The sequence below is a fragment of the Panthera onca genome, chromosome A1 (genome assembly GCF_046562875.1).
Source record: "Panthera onca isolate mPanOnc1 chromosome A1, mPanOnc1 haplotype 2, whole genome shotgun sequence".
Classification (NCBI taxonomy): Eukaryota; Metazoa; Chordata; class Mammalia; order Carnivora; family Felidae; genus Panthera; species Panthera onca.
Window position 1 is genome coordinate 236,213,417 of NC_138339.1, and position 25,868 is coordinate 236,239,284.

At 42.2% G+C, this 25,868-nt stretch overlaps 1 protein-coding gene across 3 annotated transcripts in view; it reads left to right on the top strand.

Moving 5' to 3' along the window:
• Positions 1-25,868, top strand: part of MIPEP (mitochondrial intermediate peptidase) — a 163,070-nt gene that overhangs the window by 23,556 nt on the left and 113,646 nt on the right. For all 3 annotated transcript variants that reach the window (XR_009611586.3, XM_060637522.3, XM_060637520.3), the window contains exons 8-10: positions 2,151-2,199; positions 3,811-3,871; positions 7,284-7,336. Coding sequence is in view for 2 of the 3 variants with exons in the window: in XM_060637522.3 (XP_060493505.1) it covers positions 2,151-2,199; positions 3,811-3,871; positions 7,284-7,336 (163 nt within the window). In the remaining variant the exon portion in view is untranslated. The remainder of the gene's footprint in view (positions 1-2,150; positions 2,200-3,810; positions 3,872-7,283; positions 7,337-25,868) is intronic.

Sequence of the window (25,868 nt, forward strand, 5' to 3'; positions counted from 1 at the left end):
AAAGTGAACAGAGTGGGTGGTCCTGGAGGCCACGCCAGGAAGTGACTGAAGGGGAGGACAGTGATCAGCTGACTCAAATGCTGAGGACGTGTGAAATCTAAAGAAGGTCGAGGATTGACTGCTGGGGTGAGCAGTGTGGATTCTCCAACCCACCGGACTTGCAGCCGCTAATGCCAGGTATCATTACCAGCAAATCCACTGCTCGCCAGGTGGTTAGCATGGTCGTATGTTAGAGTTGCGCTGTTGTGCACAGAGCCACAGAGGATATGAGTTTGTGTCCTTAAGGAATTTAAAATTTAGTTGGGGAGCTCAGTGATCTGAATATAAACAGTAACGCAGGTCATTGTCTTTTCAGTGTCAAACGAGTGGCAAGTATAGACAAAACAATGCTAGAGGATTTTAGGAGTTCGGGAAGTTTGTCAGATGCTATGTAGTTGCTGAGGGTTTTATGAGGGAGGTGAAACTGGAAATCGGTGGTGAAGAAATGGTGAACTTTCAGCAGAGAGAAGGAGGTGGGAAGGGATATAAACCAAGGTGGGAAGGGATATAAACCAAGGTTAAGGTGGGCACTCATATGGCAGGCGAATTAGGAAATAATTTTCCAGTGAGGCATTTATTTGTTTTCAGGGGCTTTCAAACCTTTTATTTTATTTTATTTTATTTTATTTTATTTTATTTTATTTTATCTTATTTTATTTTATCCTATCCTATCCTATCCTATCCTATTTTTATTGTTTTTATTTCTTAATGTTTATTTATTTTTGAGACAGAGAGAGACAGAGCATGAGTGGGGTAGGGGCAGAGAGAGAGAGGGAGACATAGAATCCAAAGCAGGCTGCAGGCTCTGAGCTGTCAGCACAGAGCCTGACACGGGGCTCGAACCCACGAACCGTGAGACCATGACCTGAGCTGAAGTCAGATGCTTATCCGAGCCCCCCAGGTGCCCCTCATTCTTTTTAATATGACAGTTTTCCAGGTAGATTGAGGTAGATCTTTCACATGTAAGATAGCTAGAAAAACAAAAATGGGTGAAAGTGAGTAAAAATCTCACTTAGAAATAAAAGCATGCACAGACTTACTTGAACATACTTCTCTATGGCAGCTGGTATGATATCCTAAAATAAGCTTTCATTTTTAATGAAATAATGTTTTTTTCCTAAAAGACCTAATACCATTTAATATGGCACATGGGCAGTGTTTCCAAGATTACTGTTACAAGGCCTGTTAAATATCAATAGTGGCAAGAAACCCCAGAGCTTCTTGGTTTAGGTTAACCTCCGTTCTTTTCTCAGGCTTTTATTTTACTCAGAGAGGAGATAAATTGGAGACGGCGAGAAACTTAAAACCATATACAAGATCATCTGGAAAATATAAAAACAGTGTTTGTGGCAAACTCTAAAACGCATGTGAAAACTCTACACATAAATCAGTGGCGGAAAGTGGCAAATTCAAAAGTACACATGAAAAATTCCCCGTCATGGGAAATAATGATAGTTGTACCATATTGCCTTTATGAGTTTGTAGTATATAATGACTATGGCTGAAGTCTTTAAGTGATTAAAAAAAAAATCCTAGTGGAGCTTAAATTTCTAAGGTTCTAATTTTGTTTATTTTCTTTTGGTGTTGATCCTGAATAGATTATTCTGCAGCTATATATAAAAAAGAAATATAGCTCTCCGGAAAAACATTGATTTTTAAAATCTAATTTTCAGTGACTCACGCTTCAAAATTACACTGATTTTTATGAACAAATCAGAGTCTGGCTATTTTTTTGAAACTCGGGCAAAATTAAGCAGGTCTAAGAAACGTATTTTTTCTCTTACACATATGAGTAGATAGAAACACATTGAAAATTTGGATTTTTTTTTTTTTTAACCTCCCCCTTCACTCCTTCCTCTGGGGTAATCGAAGGGTTTGGATTACTACTATGTTCGTTAAATTTGTTTTCTGATAAACTGATCATCATCATTTGGAAATACTTATGCCTAGGATATGTTAGCAACCCCGACATATCTCTTTGAGGGCATTTGAAAATGATCTCTTTAAGGGCATTACAGTGTATAGATTATGACTATTACATTCTAATTTTAACAGGTATGTTCATTATATTTTATGTAATTAAAGACATTTTCTTTTGGATTTCATTTTAGAGACGGTCATGCAGTTCCTTGAGAAGCTATCAGACAAACTTTCTGAAAGGTTAGTTTTTGTACTACTCTTCAGATGTGTATCATGTAGGTTTTTCTTCTTTTTCATTTTTTTAAAATTCATTTTATTCATTTTTGAGAGACAGAGAGAGACAGGGCGTACGCAGGAGAGGGGCAGAGAGAGAGAGACACAGACAGAATCTGAAGCAGGCTCCAGGCTCTGAGCTGTCAGCAGAGAGCCTGATGTGGGGCTCGAACCCATGAACTGTGAGATCATGACCTGCGCCAAAGTCGGACGCTTAACTGACTGAGCCACCCAGGTGCCTTTATATAAATTTATAAAAAATTTGAAGGTGACCTATTAAGAATGTAAGTGTGGGAATATCGAGTCAGATCTATGGCCGAGTCAGGAGATTGGATTAACGATGAGGAATACTTTGAAAGCACATAGCTGTCTTCCCAAGGTGACAGTCTTGAAAACTTAGGCTGTCCCCTCTGATTAACCAGTTCATTGTCTTAGGAACCCATCATTGATGTGTAATTAAAAAATGTTTTCCAAACCTTTTTAGAACTATATATTTTCAACTCCTGCCACCAATTTTACAAGCTCATAAAGTCGTGTTTCTCTTCTTTTGGCCTAAATGTACATGGCTCATGGATGTGGTAGATTGAGCTGTGTTTTTGATCTTAAGAATGATCTGCCTCCCCATTTGAGTTCCTTTGTTGTGGCCCTGCCTTCCATTCTTGATCGGGTCACTTGTCCTTTGCCGGTGCTTCTCTCATGCTTTGTTGAGAGGCCACACTCCGGCAGCCTTCAGAGACCGACGGTTCCAGAAGGAGGCATGTCACGGCTGCCTTATTATGCTGCCTGGAATTTCCTTTGCCTTTTGACCACCAACACGTTGAATTTATCTCAGATTTCTATTTTCTATTATTATAAATTCACTCCTTAGCACCCAGTCCTCTCTAATTTGGATTATATTTTAAATTCTAAAATTTTCTTTTAATCTAGTGAATCACTGTGGCTTCTATGATAGAATGAAAAGGAAGTATTAATTATGCGGTTAGTTGAGAATATACTCTGCTTTATTAGGAAAGTGTTAGTATTCTTTCTTCCCTTCTCTGTAGCTATAGATTGTATTTTGAGCAAACATATCTTCAGATTTTTATGGATATATATATAGGTGTTAATTCTAACAGAAACTTCATATTTTATAATTTTAAGCACATATTTGATTATTGCCCAGCTAGAGTTTTCTTTGGGGAAAAAATATGAATGGAAATCTTAAATATAATCTCTGTTCATGTTTTTTCTTGTAGAAAGTTATTTGTTAGTCTCTTACCTTCTTAATGTGTAGCAAAAAGCAGTTATTTTAAGTTTTCTGGTGAATACTTTGCATGTTTGTGTAACATTGCTCATTTTCCCAGGCTTTAATACTATCAAAACCTTTATCTGTCTGCTAGGATGTTTTTAAGGTAGAAATGGCAGTAATTTACTAATGATATATTGACATCCCTTTTAACACAGGTAAAATGTGGATTAATACTGGCTTACATTTGCACTACAAATGACTTCTGGTTTTATCATGAATATCGGAAAGGTACATAAACAAAATTATTAATGTAATTATTAAAATTTTGTCCTAATAAACTTGTTTTACAGAACTATAAGAGACTTTGAGATGATACGAGGGATGAAAATGAAACTAAATCCTCAAAATTCTGTAAGTGACACGTTTATATATTTTTTTTTTTATGTTTATTTTTTGAAAGAGAGAGAGAGAGAGCATGAGTGGGGAAGGGGCAGAGAGGGAGACACAGAATCCGAAGCAGGCTCCAGGCTCCAGGCTCCGAGCTGTCAGCACGGAACCTGATGCGGGGCTCAAACTCACGAACCGTGAGATCATGACCTAAGGTCCAGTCGGACACTTAACTGACTGATCAACCCAGGCACCGCGGAATATTTTTATTATAATGTAAACAATCTATCAGCTGGGGTCCTTATCTTTTGACTCTAGAACTTTCTTGTTATATGCTGAAGGTACGTATAGTCTTGTTTGTTATCCCTGGACTTGGTTCTGATTCTTGGGTTTGGTGAATAAAGTATTGAAATACTTGATCCATACGTCCGAATCTGACATTTCTCGGCAATCCAGTATTTTTGTTGGTTAGTTGATATAAGACACACACACACACACACACACTCATACATGTACACACACCTATAAACGTATATTAACTATGTATATTCATATATACTCGTGTGAAGGCTGCTTCTATTCTACGGAAAGTGGGCTTCTCAGTTTGAAGCAGCCTTTAAGGAAGCTCGGTGGAGGACTGATCTGGCAGGTGGCAATTTAGCCATCAGTGTTAACATTACAGTTTACTTTTTTATTTGCTAACTTATGGAGCTCAATTAAATAGATCGATGTGGACTTCAAAGGATACCCCATCTTAAAACACTTAGGTGGTGTTTTCAATCATAAGATTAAGCGATTGCATGATCTTACAGTACAGACTTAAGTGTCTTTATGTCCAGAAGGATGCCCAAGTGATGGTGTGCCCCCAAAAGTGATGGGATTCCAGGTGTTAGGACCCTCGCTCTCATTTGGTTCAAGGGCGTTCACTGGGTTACTGGTTGTCTGCCTTATTCTCTTATTGGTCCTGTCTTTGGCAGTTCTTGATTTTGGTGCTGGCCGCTAGAGCCAAAGTCCTAGAGAACATCTAGGGGAAATGAGCCTTGCAGATTTAGAAACTATTTTCCAGTTTCTCAGATACAGCCACTAAGAAATAGATTAATCCTAGCAAATTCACCAATTTCAAGAGTAGCATGTCAGTTTGTTAATTTATGGTAGGAGCTGTGTAGCAAAGTAACTAGGGTCAGTCATCTGCAACTTTGGCTTGGTAGGTAGATCCACTTAGGAAGCTAGGTATAGGCCAGAATTTATGTTGGTGAATATAGAAATAGAAAAGATAAAATACGTTGCCAGAAGCTCCTTTATTATAAGCTAATATGAAACTATCCTCTCTAGACATTTGGTATACAGGTGACTCTCTAGATATTTGTGAAATGCCTGATCTCGTCGTGAACGGTACCACGCTTCACCCTGCAACCCTGGCCAGAACCTGGATTTGCTCCAGGCCAGTAGTTCTCAAAGTGTGTTCCCTGGACCAGAAGCAGCAGCAGCATCTGGAACTTGTTAGAAATACAAACTCTCCAGTCCCACATGAGACGTGCTGTATCTCCAGCCCTACAGTCCTGTTCCAACAAGCCCTTCGGGTTATTTATCTCTTTCCCCTCTCTGCCCACATATAACCATTTACCAAATCGTGTGGATTCTACCTTCCAGAGAACTCTGTTCTCTCCTCTCCACGCCCATTGCCACAGTTCTGGTTGAGGTCATTCTTACTTCTCACCCGGACCATAGTTGTAGTTGCTGAACTACTTTTCTAGCCTTTGGTTCTGGCTCCTGATTTGGACTGCTTAGCAATGTGCTAAGTGTTAGACATAGGGTAGGTACTCAACACTTACTTGAAATATGAGTGAATGAATGAATGAATGAATGAATGACTTGCCATTAGAGGGATTTTGCCAAAAAGCAGATCTGACCTCGTCACTCTCTTGTTTAAGATTTTTCTGTGGTTTTCTGTAATTCTCAGATTCACCTTCCTATTCCTTTTTTTTTTTTTTTTTTTGAATGTTTATTTATTTTTGAGAGACAGTGAGAGCCAGGGAGAAGCAGAGAGAGAGAGAGAGAGAGAGTGAATCTGAAACAGGCTCCAGGCTCTGAGCTGTCAGCACCAACTGAGCCACCCAGACACCCCTCCTATTCCTTTTTTTAATGTTTATTTACTTTCGAGAGAGAGAGAGAGAGACAGTGAGGAGGGTGGGGAAGAGAGAGGGTGGGGGGAATCTCAAGTAGGTTCCACACCGTCAGCGCAGAGCTTGAAATCACGAATCACAGGATCATGACCTTAGCTGAAATCAAGAGTCAGATGCTTAGCTGACTCCGGGAAGACTTCTCGTGTAAAAGACACTTGAGCAGAGCCTTGGGAGAAACGAGGCAGTACCCCGCACACGTCACGTAGGGCAGAGCCTTTTCAGCAGAGAGAGCAGCTGCCCGTTGTGCTTGGAAAACGACGAGGAGACCAGTGCAGTGAGGGAGGGCAAGAGTCGCGGGAGGTGGGCTCAGGGTTCAGGGCGGTGCAATCAGGTCATGTAGAAGGGAGAGGGGAAAGCATTGGCGAGCAGAAATAACTCTTCCAGGGGCGCCTTGGGTGGCTCAGTCGGTTGAGCGGCCGACTTCGGCTCAGGTCACGATCTCGCGGTTCGTGGGTTCGGGCCCCGCGTCGGGCTCCGGGCTGACGGCTCGGAGCCTGGAGCCTGCTTCCCATTCTGTGTCTCCCTGTCTCTCTCTGCCCCTCCCCTGCTTGCGCGCTGTCTCTCTCTGTCTCAAAAATAAATAAACATTTAAGAAATGACTCTTCCAACATTGTGCAGTAATGTGGATTGAACACTTGAGCCTAGGCAATCTGACTTCACAGCCTGGGCCGTTAGTCACTCCTGTCACCTGGACAGTTTGTGGGTTGGATGATCTTCCAGGGATTCAGGCTTTTTCCCCGTCAGTATTCTGTACCAGTTGTCAAAACCAACTATTAGGACAATGCTTCTTTATGGCATATTTTCTTTGCCACGATTAGAGTTAATTCTCCCTTCGTTACACTTGAAATTGTTGCTTTCGTTTTGGGGATCCACCCTAAGCTTCCTGCTTAGATTTAGAAAGAACTCTTATCTTACCTTTAGAGCCCTAATCTTACCTGCAGTATGTTTTATGGATAAATACGTGGGTTACATGTTGGGAAAAATTTCAACATGGCTAATTTAATCTATTAATGTTGACTTTTATAAGTTGACATTGTACATTATTTACTTTCCCCCCAAATTCTGGGACATTGTTTTTTTTATGCCTTTGTACTCATTGATTATAGGGAAGTCAAAATGAAGAGGTGGGCATTTTTAGGGTCTTTAAAAAACTTACCTGATATAATGGTTTACATCTTATAAGCTGGCTAAATTCTGGGTAAAAATTGCGAAGTAGTCAATAATTTTCATAGCAATGGATTTTTCCATTATAGGAATTAATGCCTTGGGATCCCCCCTACTACAGCGGTGTGATTCGTGCAGAGAGGTAAGTTGTTTTGTTTTGAGAAACCCTTATAAATGAGAAGGAAGAAAGAAACTGTTTATCGAGCACTTTGTACAGTAATCGTGCAACGTGAGTAATCTCCTCACTCAGTTGCCCGCATTAGAAGCCCGTGCACGCTCAAGTCCGCGCCCTGCCCTGGCCTTTGCCAACATTTGCCCACACATTCTTCGTCTGGTTTAACACCTGTGCTCTCAGCCTTAGTATTGTCTACCCCTCCCCCAAAGCCTATACTTGTATGGCTCGGGTCACTTCCTGGTTTAAAACTTTTAAATATCTCTGTGTGGTGTCTAGAATCTGGCTTCTTCCTGGGAGTCGTTTCCAGGTTTTCTTACTAGATGGAGTGTTTCGGGGGCTGGAAGTTTGGTTGTCGCTCGTTTCTGGCTCGGGATGGGTGCTCGGCAAATATATGTTGAACTAAGGAAGGAAGAGAGTGGTACTGGGGATGGTGACATACGGTTTTCTTATGTTTCCTCATTTTTATTTGAACATATTGTCAACATATTATTGGCACATCTGGAAGGATACATGTGAAATTAAGATTTAGGACCGTTAACTTGATTCAAGTCCTCCTCCAGTTCCGTAGTCTCCTCTTAGATTATATAATGGCAAACTAGTGGGTATGTTTGTTTTCCCCCCTAAATACACCCTATTTCTGTCATTTTTATATTTGCATGTAAACCCAAGAAATATGGAGGGCTGTTCAAAGTGAACACATCTAAAAACAAAACGAGAAAACCCAAAAAACAAATTGAGCTCGTTTAGAAATGTTTATGTCCCAAGCACCTTTATATATGCATTAGGAATTTTTGAAAACCTCCAAATCCTACCCTTCAACAGATTTTTAACATTTTTCTCTTACAGCTCCTTCTTGAGCTGCTCGGCTTTAACCACGAGAGTTAAGATTGATTTAGGTAGTGGACGAAAATAAGTTTTGTGCCTTTTTCTCCATTAAAGCATGTTGGCATACATCATGATAATAATATACTTAAGTTTGGTATTCAGCTCTAAAGTCTTTCTGTTCCTCTGCATTATTCAAGTCTTACTTACAAAGCAGATTGTCTCCTAATACTTTGTCAGCTACGTTTTTTATACGTATATTTCAGACTCAGCATAGGCCTCCTTCTCTGTGGAAGCACATAAGCTGTCATTCAAAATCTGTAATCATTTGATTATGATACACAGTGGGTGCCCAGAATATGTTATAGCTTAATGTAGTCATTTCACAGGTGCGTTTTATGGCTGTGGAACTTCAGACCTTGCTCCTTATCGTTACAGAAAACATATCATTTCTCTTCTAAAACTTTTTCAAAGAGAGATTTGGTTTGGTTATTTGTAAGAGAACACTAATTTTTTTTATTAATGCTTTCCATATCTATATAAGGTTTTTAAAATTTTTTGTTCGTGGAAAGTGATGTAAATTAGATGTGTTTGTTTCTTCCCGAGTTTTGCTCTGTGATTTTTATTTGTTATTTAGCTTTACTCTATAAGTGTAGGATGCCCAGGTGGTGGTTCTGTGGAAATTACTTGTGAATATTTGAAGACTTGGAAAGACATCATCAATTATAAAGTATAAGCATTAATTAGGAGTAGGAGATCCCTGAGAAGTTTGATAGTAATCTTAAATAAAAGATACTGAATAAAAGGTGGTGACTTTCTCTTCTCCGTTTTTACCGAAAGTACAATATTGCGAAGTCTTTGTGTTGCTGACTGACTCTAGAGTCAGTCCTTAGGGATCTCTGAGCCCGCAGATAGATTGGGAGTTCTCTGTCCTCTGGACTGGCCACAGAGACGGGGGTTACCGTCCACGCGGGGCAATTGTTGAGTGGCAACACCCCAGGCAGCATGGCAGTGTGGTCTGGAGTATGTTCCCCGAAGTCTGGGGGGCCTGTGTGAGTCCTGGCTCCACCGCTAATGAGATATCCATGAGCTTTGGAAAGAAAGTTCCTTGTCCTCTCTAAGCCTCTCAGCAAGGGTATCTATAAAATGGGGGTTATGACAGTCCCTACTTTGTAGGTCAGGATGAAATGAGATAATGTTGCTATTATGAGTACTAAAATAACATGATTATATGGAATTGGCCTTCTGGGGACACTCTTCTAGAGGATGATCTGCTCTAAGAGATGCTTTCTACGTGTTCTTTAAAATCTTTCGAAGGAGTGGTCCCTTCCCTCCGAAGTCTCCTCTAAGAAAACACTCGTCTCAAGTGTAATGAATATGTCGAATTAGTTGTAAAATGCTCATCAGACAAGCTTTTAAGGATAGAGAAGGGACACAGGGACAGGGAAGCACACCTCGCCCCTGCTTCCCAGAGTATCACTCTGTCCAAGGAGGAGGAAACCCTGTGTCTGGCGGGCAGGGCAGCTCACTTCGGGTCGCTTTCCTCTTGAAGGCCACAGCCTCTTGAAGGCTACTGCCTTCAAAATAGAATTGCAGCCGTCATTCATGGCCTCTAGGATCTGTCCGGTCACAGCCTGCTTTTCTTTAACAATGAATACGTGCACACCCACGGTTATTTGCTGGGTATGGCCTGCCCTTCTGGTCTTTCCCACCCATTCCTCTTCCTTTACAGTTTTCCTCAGCCAGCCGAAACCCTGCGTCTGGCACTTAGATCCCTTTGTGTCTCAGACAGAGCCTGTGTCTGGCAGCTAACAGCGTTCCCTTTGCCTTCCTTTGCTGTCTCACTTGTGAAATTTCGCCAAGAGTCCACGACACCTCCGGGTCTGCCACAGCCTCTGTGCTTCCCGTCACCACCATACTTCCCAGCCTCCACGCGGCACCCTTGACCTTTAACGACGTGTTCCTTTGGTCCCCTGTGTTCAACACGTCTTGTCAACCATACCTTAACGCTCTTAAGAACAAAGTTCGTCTTATTTTTTCCATTTGCGGTTACGTGTGAAATAAACACTCTGGGCTCTCGACAAATGCATTATTGGCGAATAGCCACTGTTCAAGACTGTGTCCAAAGCAGTGCTCGGAAATCCTTATTAAAAGCAATCCAGTCGTAAAGAGAATATCATACCGTATATTCGTGAATGGCTTTTTTCGTCTACCAGATTGGTTGGAAGCGGGTAACCCTCTGGGAGGTCTTCATAGCGCTCATTTGTTGACAGAAGTTTCCACCAGGCTTATTGGTTCTTAGAGTTAAGAAATCGCCAGCTCTTCCAGGAACACAGTATAACCTGCCTGGTATCCACCAGGGGCTTTACTGAATTTACTTCAAGTGTCCATACTAGGTCATGTGTTGGGCTCTTAACTCCTTTCAAAGAGCCGAGAAAAGGGATGCCGAAATGCTTCAGAGGGGATCGTAAGAATCGGGGGGTTTAAACATCGATTTTCAGTAGTTTAAAAGGCAAATGATTGAGTTTTGGCTTGAGATTTCAGTAATCTTGATTGACAAGAGTAGGCTGAGAGGCACAGGTAATGGATGAGAAAAGAAAGCGAAAACAGAACAGTTTGGATTGGAGGTTGGAAGGACGGAATGACGTGAGGACTGCTAAATCCTTGTTAAATTCCTCTGCTTTCAAGTAAAGACTTAAATAAATGTGTGGTTTGACACGAAACAAAAAATAGAAGGCTTTCCTTGGTTTGAGTTTTTCTTCAAGTTAACCCCTGGGACCTTTCTTTTTTTGCTCTTATGTTCAGATTCCTTTCAAGTTTCTTAAATGTTCGCCTAAAGAAAGAACCTATTACAAGTGAGGTGAGAAATTAACGTGTTTTCAAACCACCCAGGGTTGGTCCTGGGAAATAGAGGCATGAGTGACCGATGGAAATCTTAAAGAGCACAGAAAAATCTTAATTTTCTTTTTCAAGTTTTAGTGTTGGAGTCTTCATGGCACAGGAAAAGTCATTCTTTACAAAACTTTTTAAAACATTTATTTATGAGGCAGAGGGAGACAGAGGGTAAGCGGGAAAGGAGCAGAGAGAGAGGGAGAGACACAGAATCCGAAGCAGGCTCCAGGCTCCGAGCTGTCAGCACAGAGCCCGACACGAGTCTCGAACCCATGAACCACGAGATCATGACCTGAACCCAAGTCAGACGCACAACCCACTGAGTCATCCAGGCACCCTGAAAAGTCACTCTTTAAATTATGAAAAGTATACATACAGTTATTTTATTTAAAATTTACATGGGATTTTTGAACAGGCTGTACATTCGTATGGTTCAAAAAGTCACAACAACTTTAAAAAGTACTCACTGAGAAATTTTGGTGTCATACCCGTCCCTGCTCACAGCACTCCCCCTTGCCCCTGTCCCCTAGAGGTAATCATTTTAAAGTTGTTTCAAGTGTCCTGGCAGTGTTTGATGTCTGTTTTTAATGCTGGTCAACTTTATTTCTCTTCTGCCAACAGTGAGTTTCAGTGAGTACTACTTCATTAATTTTGGTGGTATTTTGTAGATATTATTGGGAAGTGGAATTCAGTATTGTCTATTCTTTGCTAAGGGGTATTCTCAAAAGTTCGAGAGCATTCATTCACATAATGAAATAGGAATGTTTTCTGTTTTAAACTCTTCAGGAAACCCTGAACTTCCACAGACAGATGACTCTGTGGTATTTCAAGATAATAAAGATTTGTTTGATGTGTGAAATTGTATAGTTTATTGGCTAGTGTATGTGCAGTGAACTTGGTGCTGACAGTGTTGAAAACCAGTAACATTTATTATGAAAACTTCCAAAATAAAGACAAGTATAAAGAATAACGTAGGTAGGGGCACCTGGGTGGCTCAGTCGGTTGGGCATCCGACTTCGGCTCGGGTCATGATCTCACAGTCAGTGAGTTCGAGCCCCGCATCAGGCTCTGTGCTGATGGCTCGGAGCCTGGAGTCTGCTTCGGATTCTGTGTGTGTCTCTCTCAGCCCCTCCCTCTCTCTCTCTCTCTCTCTCTCTCTCAAAAATAAAATTAAAAAAACATAAAAAAAAAGAACGTAGGTAACCCCATGTTTTCATCTCCCAAATTTAGTAACTATCCAAACTGTGCCATATTTGCTTCATTTATCTTTTTTCTTTCTGTTTCTTTCTCTCTTTCCCTCCCTCCCTCCCTCCCATCCTCCATCCCATCCTTTCTTCCTTGTTACTAAACCTTAGACCTCATGTCATTTCACTTCAATGTGTTTCTTGTGTACCTCTAAAGAATATGGATATTTTCGTCCATCACTCCAGCACCGTCATTGCCCAGGAAGGTTCACAGCAGTTCACTGGCACCACCTGATACTCAGTCTGTATTCATGTTTCCTTGATAGTATTGGGTCCGTTTTCTCCCAGGCAGCTTGTTGGAACCAGGGTCCACCCAAGACCTACACGTCCTATCGGTTTTTTCTATCCCCCGAATCTCTGACTCTGCGGCAGGTGAGCACACGCCTTGCCCCAGCCCAGCCCCCCATCTCTTTCGTATTATTACCTTGTGGCAGACACCAGGTTGCTTGTCTTACAGATGTCCCAGACTTCTGGGTCTATGCGATCGCTTTCTTGTAGCGTCATTTTGCTGCTTCCTCCGATCTGGATGTGACGGGACCCCCGTCATTTTTGGGTGTTCTGTCTCGTCTTACCGTTGCAGTTCAGGGATGACTAATTCTACGTATTAATGTAACAAATAAGCTGCGTGAGAGAGGTCCCACGGCTGTCCTAAGATGTGGCTCCGGCCTCTGAGGTGGCGGTTCTGTCACCAGAGTCAGTCACAGCATTGTAACGTGGACATCCTCTCTCCCGGACGCCAGGCCCGCCCGTTTACTTTCCCACTTCTCTGGGGTGATGATGGAATCGTACTGTATTTGTGAACTTCAGTTTTGATTTATGTTAACTACAGTCTCCGGTGAACTAAGCAGCCCATCTGTACCATTAAGGAACCTTGTTCTCCGATTACCAGGAAGTTTGGCTGGAGAAGTTTTCTTGGCTGTAGCCTCAGAAGGCGAGATAGAAACAACTGGCAATGGCCGGTTCTTTATAAAACAGAGCGTTTTTATTCTCTGTTCTTTATTTTCAGTACGTTCGAATCGCCTGAAGGGTAAACGGGTTTCGGCGTCGAACACCTTTTACTGCCTCACCTTGGTTTAACCGGATGGAACGGTCGCTCTCCCCTATGGCTCTCAGGACTAAACATTTTAAAACACCATCCAACTATCACATTAAAATCACGCTTAGGCAGTCATTCCTGATGCCAGAAACACCCTGTTTCATTTTCTCTTGCTAAAGTCAGTAGTTGCCCTGATGGCATCGTCACATACCCTGCTCTTACCCTGTGTGCATTCTCCCTCACCCACTCGCGCCCTCCGGCCGGCTGTCTCGTTCCTGCTGTGGTGAGTCTCTCTAAGTGTTTGCCATGCGGTGCAAAGCTTCTCTGACATTCGCTCAACCTCCTGAGTAGCACCGGGGAAGACCGAAGCCTATGTTTACCTGCAGTTTCAACCAGGATCTGCTGGCTGCACTTAATTGTGTTTCTGTGTTTTCACGACGTTCGATGCCAAGATGTGTTTAGAAATAACATCCAAGTTCTTTCTATAATCCCAGGTGCATCACAGGTTGAAATATAAATCTGACTCATAGATTGTACTTCCTAAGTACAGTGATACATTGATCTTTTCTTTAAAAAAAAAAAAAAAGCCCTCAGGGATGCCTGGGTGGCTCAGTCGGTTGAGCATCCAACTTTGACTCAGGTCGTGATCTCACTGTTCATGAGTTCGAGCCCCTCATCGGGCTCAGTGCTGACAGCTCAGAGCCTGGAGCCTGCTTCGGATTCTGTGTCTCCCTCTCTCCGCCCACCCCTACTCATGCTCTGTCTCTCTCTCTCTCTCTCTCTCTCTGTCAAAAATAAATACATTTTTTTTTTAAAAAAAAAGCCCTCAACAACAAAGAATTCTTCAGTTGAAAGTCTCTAATACTTCTGTACTTATTTCAGTGATAATTAGTGTTCCTGATGGGGATTTTGAGATATGGCTAAATCCTAGGGCTCCCAATCAGAAAGATTTCATTTTATACCAGTACCCTGCTGATTATAATATGTTCTAATTCTCTGCAAATCGAGAACTTGTAAACCCCTGGGCCTCCTATTTCTCACCAGAACGACTAGCAGAGCATCTCTTCCGCTTCATTTGGCCGCCACGGTGGCTTAACGGTGATTCTCCTCCGATTTCCGGCTGGGGAAGAAGCGTATGCGGATTGCAGGCAGGTCTCGTGTCCGGATTCAAACCGGTGGGGCCCTCTTGACAGCGAATAGTAGTAAAACTCTCCTGTGAAGCCGTAAGAGGGTTTGAGGTGACGAGAGGGATGGCAATGACTAAGTGAGTGACAGGCGACACAGATGGCAATAACACACTAAATAAGTCCCCAGAGCACACCCGTTTCACGCCGTGCACGCTGGGCTGTGGCTCTGAGAGGCCGTAGGTTTTCCATGTCCCCGCAGTACCTTTCTGCCGTTTTGCGGTCTCTAGATGGTGGAGGAGGCATTTCTGACACGTAGTGTCTGTGCGGATAGGAAAGTTGTGCCCGGCGATGCCCTGAACAGGTGTTCAGAAGCAAAGTGGCCGCCCCGGTGCCGTGGCCGCAGGCCGTGGCTTGGCCGGCCTCTGGCCCCACGTCCTCGAGGGGTTCAGTGGCCTAGGTGTCATTTCACACCGTGTGGCAGGTGCCAGCCGAGAGCCGAAAAGGCGGGGGCCCGCGGGGTCGGCCTGCTGCCCCGGGACCGGTGTGTCGTATGGCCGGTGCGTCAGGCCCGGCTCGTGGCCGCTGGACGTCCCTTCGGGCCTTTCGAGTCTCTCCCCGCCTCGCTGGACCTTTTCCCGTCGTGGCTGCTCTTCGGGCAGGAATCGCCTCTCGCTTGCGGGAGTCACGGAGGGCGGGGGCAGCACGCAGGTGGCGGGACCTCCGGCTGTGGCAGGTGGCCGGGTCGGCCGTGGGCAGCCTCTGCTCGTGGGCCCTCGGTACCCGTGAGCCTTGGCTGGTGCTCCGCCTTCTCCAGGAATGCCCTTCGCCCTCACTGGGGAGCTCGTCCCTCGACCCCTGCCCCGGAGGCCACCTCCTTTTGGAACTTCTCCCTGACCCTCACGGCGGCATCCTGTCCCCCGTGGCGGGCAGAATCAGCCACGGCCTGTCTTTGTTCCCGGCCCTTTGAGCACCGCTCTTACGCCCCTTCTCACCTGGGGATCCTGCTCTGTGAACCGACAGTGCCGGGCCCTTCCCACCTCGAGGAGTTATCAGGCACGTAGTAGGTGACTCATGAGTGCTCGCTGCCCTGCCTCCACCTTCCCGCCAGTGCCGCTGTAGTCCGTGCGGTGGGCACCGTGCCAGCGTCTTCGCAGGCCTGGTCTGGCCGTCAGGGGAGCCGGGAAGCGTCGTCTCCGTTTCCCTCGTTAGCAAATCGAGACCCCTCCAGAAGCCAAGTGCCTTGCTCGAAGCACAGCACCAGGGAGAGAGAGAGCCAGGATTGTAACTTCAGGGCTCTCTCTCCTAGACCGCCTGGTGCCGTGACAAGCCTGTCTGGGCCTCCGTTCCCTCAAGTAAAACGAAGCGGTAATTCTCGCTCTGGCTGGCTCACAGAATTACGTAAGGAGTGTGGGAGACTCTTGATGCGAAAGTGCTCTGCAAATTGTAAAGCATCTCAGGGATTGGTATAATAGTAATTATATGTTATTATATATAAAAAGAAGAAAAAGGGATCGCTTACCCTAACTTTTTGTATATCATCAATCTCTTTCTTTCTCTTAACTTCTTTCCCTGTGCTTGCTGAGGCGCTAAGATATCCCCATCTTAAAATACAAATACTTCCAGGGCGCCTGGCTGGCTCAGTCGGTGATGCGCCCGACTTCGGCTCCGGCCATGATCTAGCGGTCCGTGAGTTCGAGCCCCGCATCAGGCTCTGTGCTGACAGCTCAGGGTCTGGAGCCTGCTTCGGATTCTGTGTCTCCCTCTCTCTCACTGTCCTTCCCCTGCTTGCACTCTGTCTCTTATCTCTCTCTCTCAAAAAGAAATAAACGTTAAAAAAAATAAAAAACAACAACAAATATTTGCCCTCCCCTCTCCTGACCCTTGGAGAGACTGTAGCCCTTGTTTTTTCTTGCCAGACCTCCCCCAGCAGTGGTCCACACTGGATGCTTCCTCTTCTAATGGCCAGAGTCTGAGTCTTAGCCCTGATAATCCGTCCGGCTGGTCTTCCCGAGGGCCCGGCCTCCGGCCAGTCATACAGTTCAGTAACTCACTTTAGCCCTCAAAACCCCACAGCCTCTGCAGTTTGCGACATTGCTGACCATTTCCTGTTTCCTAAAATTCTCTCTTCAGTACATGCCCCCGACTCCCTCTTACCTTTGTCATCACCCTCTCATTTTCCCCTTTTACTTCTCTTCTCTAAATTGGCAGCTTTAGGAGTGCACTCAGGGCTCCGACACCCCGGCTGTGATCGGGAGCTCCTTTCCTGTCATGGCGGTTTGGGAGCTGTGGCTAAGAATCAACGTGCAGTCTCCCTTTACTACTTGAACTTGTAACAAGTCCTTGGGGAAAGGACTTCAGTACCAAGGTACCAACCAGAACCGTTTTCTCTCGACTCCCATAGCATTGTCATCCCGTTAGAAAGAAACCCTCAGCCCTTCTCCTTACTGCATGGAACTTCGGGGAGATGACTTCCCTTCCCGTAAGGCTTCATGTAAATCATGTCACGTGGGGGTAATCATATCGCCTGCAGGATTGTTTTTGCTCTTAAATGAGGTACATATACTCTGATGGGCTTATTAGTCCAGTGACACAGTGACAGTTAGTTGCTATCACCATCATCATCATCACCACCACCATCATCATCGTTGTGACTTAGGGATAAGTTTTGGTTAGGTAGATTACATCGAGGGGGAAATGGACTTACTCGCCGTATTGAATCTCCTCTGATCTCTCATCATAATGAATCTTTGTATTCTAGACTCCGTCCTGTTTATTCCTGCCAGAATAGTGTTCCTACAGCACAGCGTTGCTTATTTCTCTCCTCCTCCGGGCTGCTAACCGTGGCTACTCCCACACTGCATGCATTCTTAGAGATACCCAGTACGTGGTGCAAAGTAAAGGCCTTTAGCTCCAGCCCCCCTTTCTGGCACCTGGTAAAATTAACAAAAAGACCCATCAATATAGCTACACCTACATCTATATACAGTAAGAGAACAGATCGGGAGGGTGAAATAGGAAATGGGATGATGTGATAGCAGGAATCATGGGTGATAGTAGGTATTATTTCCAGTTGATGAACGAACAAATAAATGCTTACGTGTTTAAAAAAAATTTTTTTTAACATTTGTTTATTTTTGAGAGACAGAGACAGAGTGTGAGTGGGGGAGGGGCAGAGAGAGAGGGAGACACAGAAGCCGAAGTGGGCTCCGGGCCGTCGGCACAGAGCCCGACGCGGGGCTCGAACCCACCAACCGGGAGGTCTTGACCTGAGCCGAAGTCAGATGCTTAACCGACTGAGCCACTCAGGCGCCCGATGCTTAAGTGTTTTCAAAAGTGAGAGAGAGAACCACCAGAGGAGAAAACACAGATTGTTAACACCAAGTGACCAGAAAGAAAAAGAAGATGCTGCCCACGGAGCCAAAGAAAGTATTAAAATGAACACAACAGTTACATTAGCAAGAGGGAGGACACTGCCCATTCTTGTACACAATTGATAGGAATGTCAATTAATACAGTGTTTTGGAGGATGATTTGGAATCCCGTGTAAAGACTTAAAATCTCAAACTAAAATAAAATAAATTAAATTAAATTCCTGAAAAACCTTTTCCCAGCATCTCGTGCTCTTCGCAACAAGGTCACTTCTGTGATGGGTCCCGCAGGTAGGCCTGCCCAGTGTGACCGGGCTGGTCGCCGAAGGACCTTCTGTAGCAGAGATGAACCAACAGCAGGCCGACTCGCTCGGGAGAAGCAGAGGCAGAGCAGTGCAGGGAGGGTCACGTGGGAGTGTTTCCCGTAGGGAAGTCAGAATCGACGAAAACAGGGTTCAGTCTGGCTTCTTGTATCATCAGCATGTGTGAGCCATTCCAAACAACGTCAGGGAAAGGACGCTCCCTTTGAAAGGTGCAGCGTTGGCCTTGCCTCCCCATCCACGCACATCAGAGCCGGTGGCGGCCCAGAGGAGGCCCGGCAGACGCTTGTCAGGGATGGCCCCCGAGAGAGACCCAGACGGAGCCTTGTGTACCGAAAGTGACGGTGTCTCACATCCTGTTTTTGTTAAACAAGTCCATTGCAGAATGGCATGAACGGTGTGAGTCTGTTTGCATTATATGTGTATGTGCTTCGTGTTTGTATGTATACCTGTTGTCCTGTAGACGTGTGTACTCTCATTCGCGTGTAAACATGTCTACACGAATAAAATCAGGATACACAAGAGATGGTTACTATGCCCCCTGGATGGTGGGCACAGTGAGCCAGGGGATATTATTTGAGATTTTTCTTTTTAAACAGGGAGTTTATATGACTTTGTAATACATTTTTTTCTGACTCATTTCAGATTAAAACCATTCACTTTTTAGCATTCATAATAATTTATACAGAAGTGGAGTTGTCTGTAGAGTATTATATAAACATAATCTGTACTGAGATTTTTCTCTCCAAGCTAAATTGTCTTCTTGAATTTTACCTGAATTCCACTTATGGGTAAGTCAAGAAGTCTTTTCAGGTTATTGACAGCCTGTGTTGTTGTTAGCTTTGCTGTGTTTCTTTTCTACAAACCTAATCGGATAATGTACGTGTTTATTATAAGCTAACAAGGTTTAATTTTCAGGTATAGATTCTTTTATTCTCTTTTATTTACTTTTTTCCCTTTTCCCTTTTTTTATGAAGTTAAAATGCACGTAATAGAAAACTCACTGTCGTGGCCATATTTACGTGTACAGTTCAGAGGTATTAAGTGCGTTCACACTGTTGCACAACACCATCCATCCCCTCACTCTTTTCGTGTGGTACCTCGGGAACCCTGTGCCTATTAAACACTGACTCCGCATTCTCCTCTTCCCCCAGCCCCTGGCAACTGCCATCCTCCTTTCTGTCTCTGATTTTGATGACTCTAAGTACCTTATACAAGTGGAATCAGACAACGTTTGTCTTTTTGTGACTGGCTTATTTCAGTTCTCCAGGTTCAGCCCATGTTATAGCACATTGCAGAATCCTTTTCTTTTTTCAGGCCAAGTAATATTCCTCTGTGTGTGTGTGTGTGTGTGTGTGTGTGTGTGTGTGTGTGTGTGTGTGTGTGTACATCGCATTTGACTTATCTCAGTGGTAGACAGACACTTGGATTGCTTCCATGTTTTAGTTTTTATGAGTAATATTGTGAACATGCATGTACAAATATCTCTTAGAGACCCTGCTTTCAATTCCTTTTGGTTGCATGTCAAGAGATGAAATTGTTGGATCATATGGTAATTTTATTTTTAATTTTTTGAGGAACCATACTGTCTTCTACAGTGGCTGTGCCATTTTACATTCTCACCAACTGTGTGCAAGTGTTGCAGTTTTAACACATCCTCACCAACATCACTGTTTTCTGGTTTTTGTTTGTTTTTGTTTTTGTTTTTTGTTTTTTGCATAGTGACTGTTTTAATCAGTGTGAGGTAGTTTCTCACTGCAGCTTTGATTTGCATTTGTTGCAAATGTTGAGGCAGATGTTGATGTTAAGTGTCTTTTCATGTGCTTATGAGTCATTTGTATGTCTTTGGAGAAATTTCAGTTCAAGTCCTTTGCCCATTTTTGAATTGGGTTGAGTTTTAGTTCTCTATATTCTGGATATTAATCCTTTATTTGCAAATATTTGCAAATATCTTCTCACATTCTGTGGGTTGCCTTTTTCCTCTGTGGATAGTGTCTCTTGATGTAGAGATTGTTAAAATTTTGGTGAAGCCCAGTTTGTCTATTTTTTCCTTTGTTGCCTTTGACTTTAGTTTCATATCCAAGAAACCATTGCCAGGGGTGCCTAGGTGGCTCAGTCACTTGAGTGTCTGACTTTGGCTCAGGTCATGATCTCACGGTTCATGGGTTTGAGCCCCACATTGGGCTCTGTTCTGACAGCTTGCTCAGAGCCTAGAGCCCGCTTCAGATTCTGTGTCTCCCTCTCTCTCTGCCCCTCCCGTGCTTACACTCTGTCTCTCTCTCCAAAAATAAATAAAGATTAAAAAAAAAAAAAAAAAAAAGAAACCATTGCCAAATCCAGCATCACGAGGCTTTTATCTTATGTTTTCTCCTGAGAGTGTTGTTTTAGGTCTTACATTTGGCTCTTTGATCCATTTTGAGTTAATTTTTGTATATCGTGTTAGGTAACAGTCCACCTTCCTTCTTTTGTATGTGGATATCCTGTTTTCCCATCACGGTTTGTTGAAAAGACCGAATGGTCTTGGCCCCCTTGTTGAAAGTCATCTGACTGTTTATGCAAGGGTGTATGTTTGCCATTAGGCCAGTGCTACACTGTGTCCATTGTGTTACTTTTGTAGTAGGTTTAAAACCAGGAAGTGTGAGTTCTCTAGTTCTGTTCTTTTTCAAGATTGTTTTGGCTGTTTGGGAATCTCTTGGATTTCATGTGAATTTTAGGATGAGATTTTCCATTTCCACAAAAAAAGCCATTGGGATGTTGATAGGAATCCCACTGAATCTGTAGATTGCCTTGGGTAATACTGACACTTTCACAGTATTAAGTCTTATAATCCGTGAACATGAGATGTATTTCCATTTATTTATGTCTTCCTTAATTTTTTTCAGCAGTATTTTGTAGTTTTCAGGGTACAAGTCTTTCATTTCCTTGGTTAATTCCTAAGTATTTTATTCTTTTTGATGCTATTGTAAATGGAGTTGTTTTATAATTTCCTCCTCACATTGTTCATCATGTATAGAAATGTAGCTGATTCTTTTTGTATTGACTTTGTTTTCTTGCTACTTTGCTGAATTTATTACTTCTTATAAATCATACTACTAGTTAGTTCCTACATATAGGATTGTATCATCTGCAAAAAGATAATTTTACTTCTTCCTTTCCAATTTAGATGGCTTCTATTTTTTTTTTCTTGCCTAATTACTCTGTCTAGAATTTCCAGTACTGCATTGAATAGAAGTGATGAAAGCAGGCAACCTTGTCTTGTTCCTGATTTTAGAGGAAAAGCTTTCAAGTTTTTGTCATTGAGTATGATGTTTGCTGTGGGTTTTTTATATTTGGCTTTTATTACATGGAGGTAGTTTTCTTATATTCCTAATATGTTTAGTGTTTTTATCATGAAAGAGTGTTGAATTTTGTCAACATCAATTTCTGCATCAATTGGGATGATCACGCAGGTTTTTTCCCTCCATTTTTATTGATGTGGCATATTACATCAATTGATGTTCATATGTTGAACTATCCTTGCATTCCAGGATTAATCCCACTGGCTTGTGGTGTATGGTCCATTTAGTTTACTGTTGAATCTGGTTTGCTGATATTTTGTTGAGGATTTTTGCATTGATGATCATCAAGGATATTGTCCTATAATTTTCTTTTCTTATAATGTCTTTGGCTTTAGTATCAGGGTAATGCTCTCTAACATAGAATGTTAGGTAGTACTCTTTTTTTAATTTTAGGAAAAAGTTTAGAGGATTGTTAGTTCTTTATTATTTATTAAAAATTTTTTTTTAACGTTTATTAGTTTTTGAGAGAGCATGAGAGGGGAGGGGTACGAAGAGACAGGGAGACACAGGATCTGAAGCAGACTCGAGGCTCTGAGCTGTCAGCACAGAGCCCAACGTGGGGCTCGAACTCACAACTACAAGATCATGACCTGAGCTGAAGCTGGATGCTTAACCAGCTGAGCCACCCAGGTGCCCCTGGTGTTAGTTCTTGAAAACTCATTAGTGAAACCATCTGGTCCAGGGTTCTTTATTAAAAGATTTGTGATTTCTGATTCAATCTCCTTACTGTTTATAGGTCTGTTCAGTTTATTGATTTCTTCATGATTTAGTCTAGTAACTTTTGTGTTTCTAGGAATATCCAGTTTTTTTGGTGTATAATTGTCCACAGTGCTCTCATAATTTTATTTCTGTAGAATTGGCAGGAATGCCCCCACTTTTGTATCTGATTTTAGTAATTTGAGTCTTCTCTCCTTTTTCCTTAGTCCACCTAGCTAAAGGCTATCAATTTTGTTGATCTTTTCAAAGAACAGCTTTTGGTTTCATTGCTTTTTTTTTCTGTTTTTCTGTTCTCTATTTCATTTATCTCTAATCTTTATTTCTTTCCTTCTGCTAGCTTTGGGATTAGTTTTTCTTTTTTCTAATTCCTTAAGTTGTAAATTTATGTTGCTGATTTGAGATCTCTCTCTCTTTTAAATGTAAGCATTTATAGCTATAAATCTCCCCCTTAGCACCACTTTTGCCATCTCGCATAAGTTTTGGTATGTTGTGTTTTTATTTTCATTTATCTCTAGGTATTTTCTAATTTCCTTTGCTATTTCTTCTTTCTCCATTGATTGTTTAAAACTTTGTTGTTTAATTTCCACAGTTTGTGATTGTTTTAGTTTTTCATGTTTTCTCACGCCATCTTGTTGTGACCTGAGAAGATGCTCTGTATGCTATCTGTCTTTTAAAATCTATTGTGATTTAATTTGTGGCCTAACATATGGTCCATCCTGTAAAAATGTCCCATGTGCATGTAGGAAGAATGTGCTGCTGTTATTGGATGGAGTGTTCTGTATATAACTGTTAGATCTAGTTGGTTTATGGTGTTAAGTCTTCTGTTTCCTTATTTGTCTTCTGTCTTGTTGTATCCATTATTGTAAGTAGGGTTTTGAAGTCTCTGTTATTGTAGAACTGTCTGTTTCTCCCTGCGGCTCTCTCCATTTCTGCTTCATATATTTTGATGGCCTGTCATTGTGTACATGTTTTTAATTGTTGTATCTTCTTGCTCTATTGAACCTTTGACGCATTGTGCCTTCCTTTCTCTTCTAATATCTTTGGATCTAAAGTCTATTTAGTCTCATATTAGCATAACCACTTCTGTTCCCTTTTGGTTACTATTTGCATGGATATGTGTTTCTGTCCTTTTACTTTCAACCCATTCGTCTTTGAATCTCAAGTGAGTCTCTTACAGACAGCATTTAGTTGGATCATGTGTTTTTATCCATTCTGCCAATCTCTGTCTTCTGATTGGAGAGTTTAATCAATTTACATTTCAAGTACTGATAAGAAAGGACTTACTTCTGTCATCGTGCTATTTGTTTTCTCTGTCGCTTATAGACTTTTATTTCTTCATTTCTGTCTTTTTTTGTGTTCAGTTGATTTTTTTGTAATGAAATGTCTATATTCCTTTGTAATTTTCTTTTGTGTATATTCTATAGTTATTTTCCTTATGGTTGCCATGGGGATTATATTTAACATCCTAAAATTATAACATTTTAATTTTAACTTATAGCAGTTTAACTTCAATAACATGAAAAGTGTCCTGTACAGGTCTGTCCCTACTCCCTTCAGTGGTTGATATCACAGAGTTACATCTTTACACATGTGTGCCCAACAACATAAACCAACAATTCTTTCAACTGCATTAGTTTCCTCAATTATGTAGAAACTCAAAGATTTAGAGTTACAAACCAAAGTTACAGTAATATTAGATTTTACATTAATGATTTTTTTTTTTTAATTTAAATGTATTGGTTGGTCTCTTAGGTCCTGTAGAAAACAGAAAATACAGTTACAAAACATTGTTACAATAATACCAGCTTTTGTAACTTCTCATGCATTTACCTTAATTGAGATCTTTATGTCTTCATATGGTTTCAGTTACTGTCTAGTGTCCTTAAATTTCACCTTGATCATTTTTTTGCTGGGCAGGTCTAGTGGTCTTGAACTTCCTCAGCTTTTGTTTATCTGGGAATGTCTTGATTTCTCCCTCACTTTTAAAAGATAGTTTTGCCAGATATAGGACTCTTGATTGAGTATTTTTATTTTAGCACTTTGAATATATTGGCTGGCCTCCCAAAGTGTCTGATGAGAAATATGCAGAAAATCTTATTGAATATACCTTGTATGTGATGATTTGCTTTTGTTGCTGCTTTTAAGATTCATCCTTCATCTTTGGCTTTTGAAAGTCTCATTATTATTTGTTTTGGTTTGGGTGTCTGAATTCATTTTTCTTGGAGTTTTTCGAGCTTCTTGGATATTTATATTCCTGTCTTTCTTAAAATTTGGGAACTTATTAGCCATTATTTCTTCAAATGTTTTCTCTGCCCTTTTCTATCTTCTCCTACTGGGACTCCCATGATTTGTATGCTGGTCCTTTTTATGGTTTTCCATTGGTCTCTAGGCTCTCTTTACTTCAATCCTTTTTCTTTCTGTTCATCAGCCTCTATAATTTTCATTCTCCTGTCTTCATGTCACTGTTTCTTTCTTCTGCCTCCTCAAATCTGCCTTTGCTTCCCTTCAGCGAATTCTTCATTTCAGTTATTGTGCCTTTCAGCTTTAGAATTTCTTTTTGGTTTCATTTTAGGTTTTCCTGTCTCTTTATTGATATTTTAATTTTGTTCACACACTGTTTTCTTGACTTTCTTCACATCTTTCTTTAGCTTTTGAGCATCTTTAAGACAGTTGCTTTAAAGTCTTTGTCTAGTATATCTGCCATTCAGTCTTTTTCAGAGACAGAGGAATTTGAATTATTTCTTTCCTCTGCGTAGGCCATACTTTCCTATTTCTTTGTATGCCTTGTGATACTTTTTTGTTGTTGAAAACTTCTCTAGTGTTTGCTGGCTTTTTAATTATAATTTTAGTACATTGTTTTTGTGGCTTCGGTTGTTGTAGTCCGTTTCTCTGCTGGGGATCAGCCTGAGGTGTAAACTTAATGTTTTCTCAGGTCTGTTTTGAGCCTTTCTGTGGACATGTGCAGATACTTTCCAGTTTTCCTCATACGTGCAGTTGCTTCTGAATGTCCCACTCTTTGATATCTGGTTCTGAGGAGGAGAAAAGTGAAAAATGAAAGAGGAAAAAAAGCATGAGTCCTTTATATCTCCTGGAAGTCACCTGAACTGGAGGGGGAGGCTTGCAACAGTGGGGGGGGGGGGGTACGACAGTGGCTGTCTGCCTGTCCACACCTCTGGGATCAGAGGCAGCAATCAGCCCTCAGAGCACAGATCCCCGCCGTTTGGGGGACAGAGTCCTTTTTGCCCACCCTAACCCCACGAGCTCTGTGTATAAGTTGCTCCAGGAGCAGGTGTGCAGCTGTCTGCCCTGTGGCTGTGGATGGGGAATAGGTAGGCGCTGCCGTGCTGGGAGCTCAAAGTGACCAGTTTGCGCTCCGGGCCTTCCCCTGGAAGCTGAATGCCTTCCACAGACTCCAGAGCTCCAACATAGCTACATCAGACACATTCTACGAGTGCACTTGTGGTCTAGGTGGGAAGACCGATTGCTGGTGCTTCCTGCTTGGCATCGTCCCAGAATCCTCTCTTTTTTTTTTTTTATTTTGCTTTTGTATTTATTTTTATTTTCAGGCAATCAAAACGTGAATTATGTTTAAAAAAATTTTTTTTCAATGTTTGTTTATTTTGGGGAGAGACGGA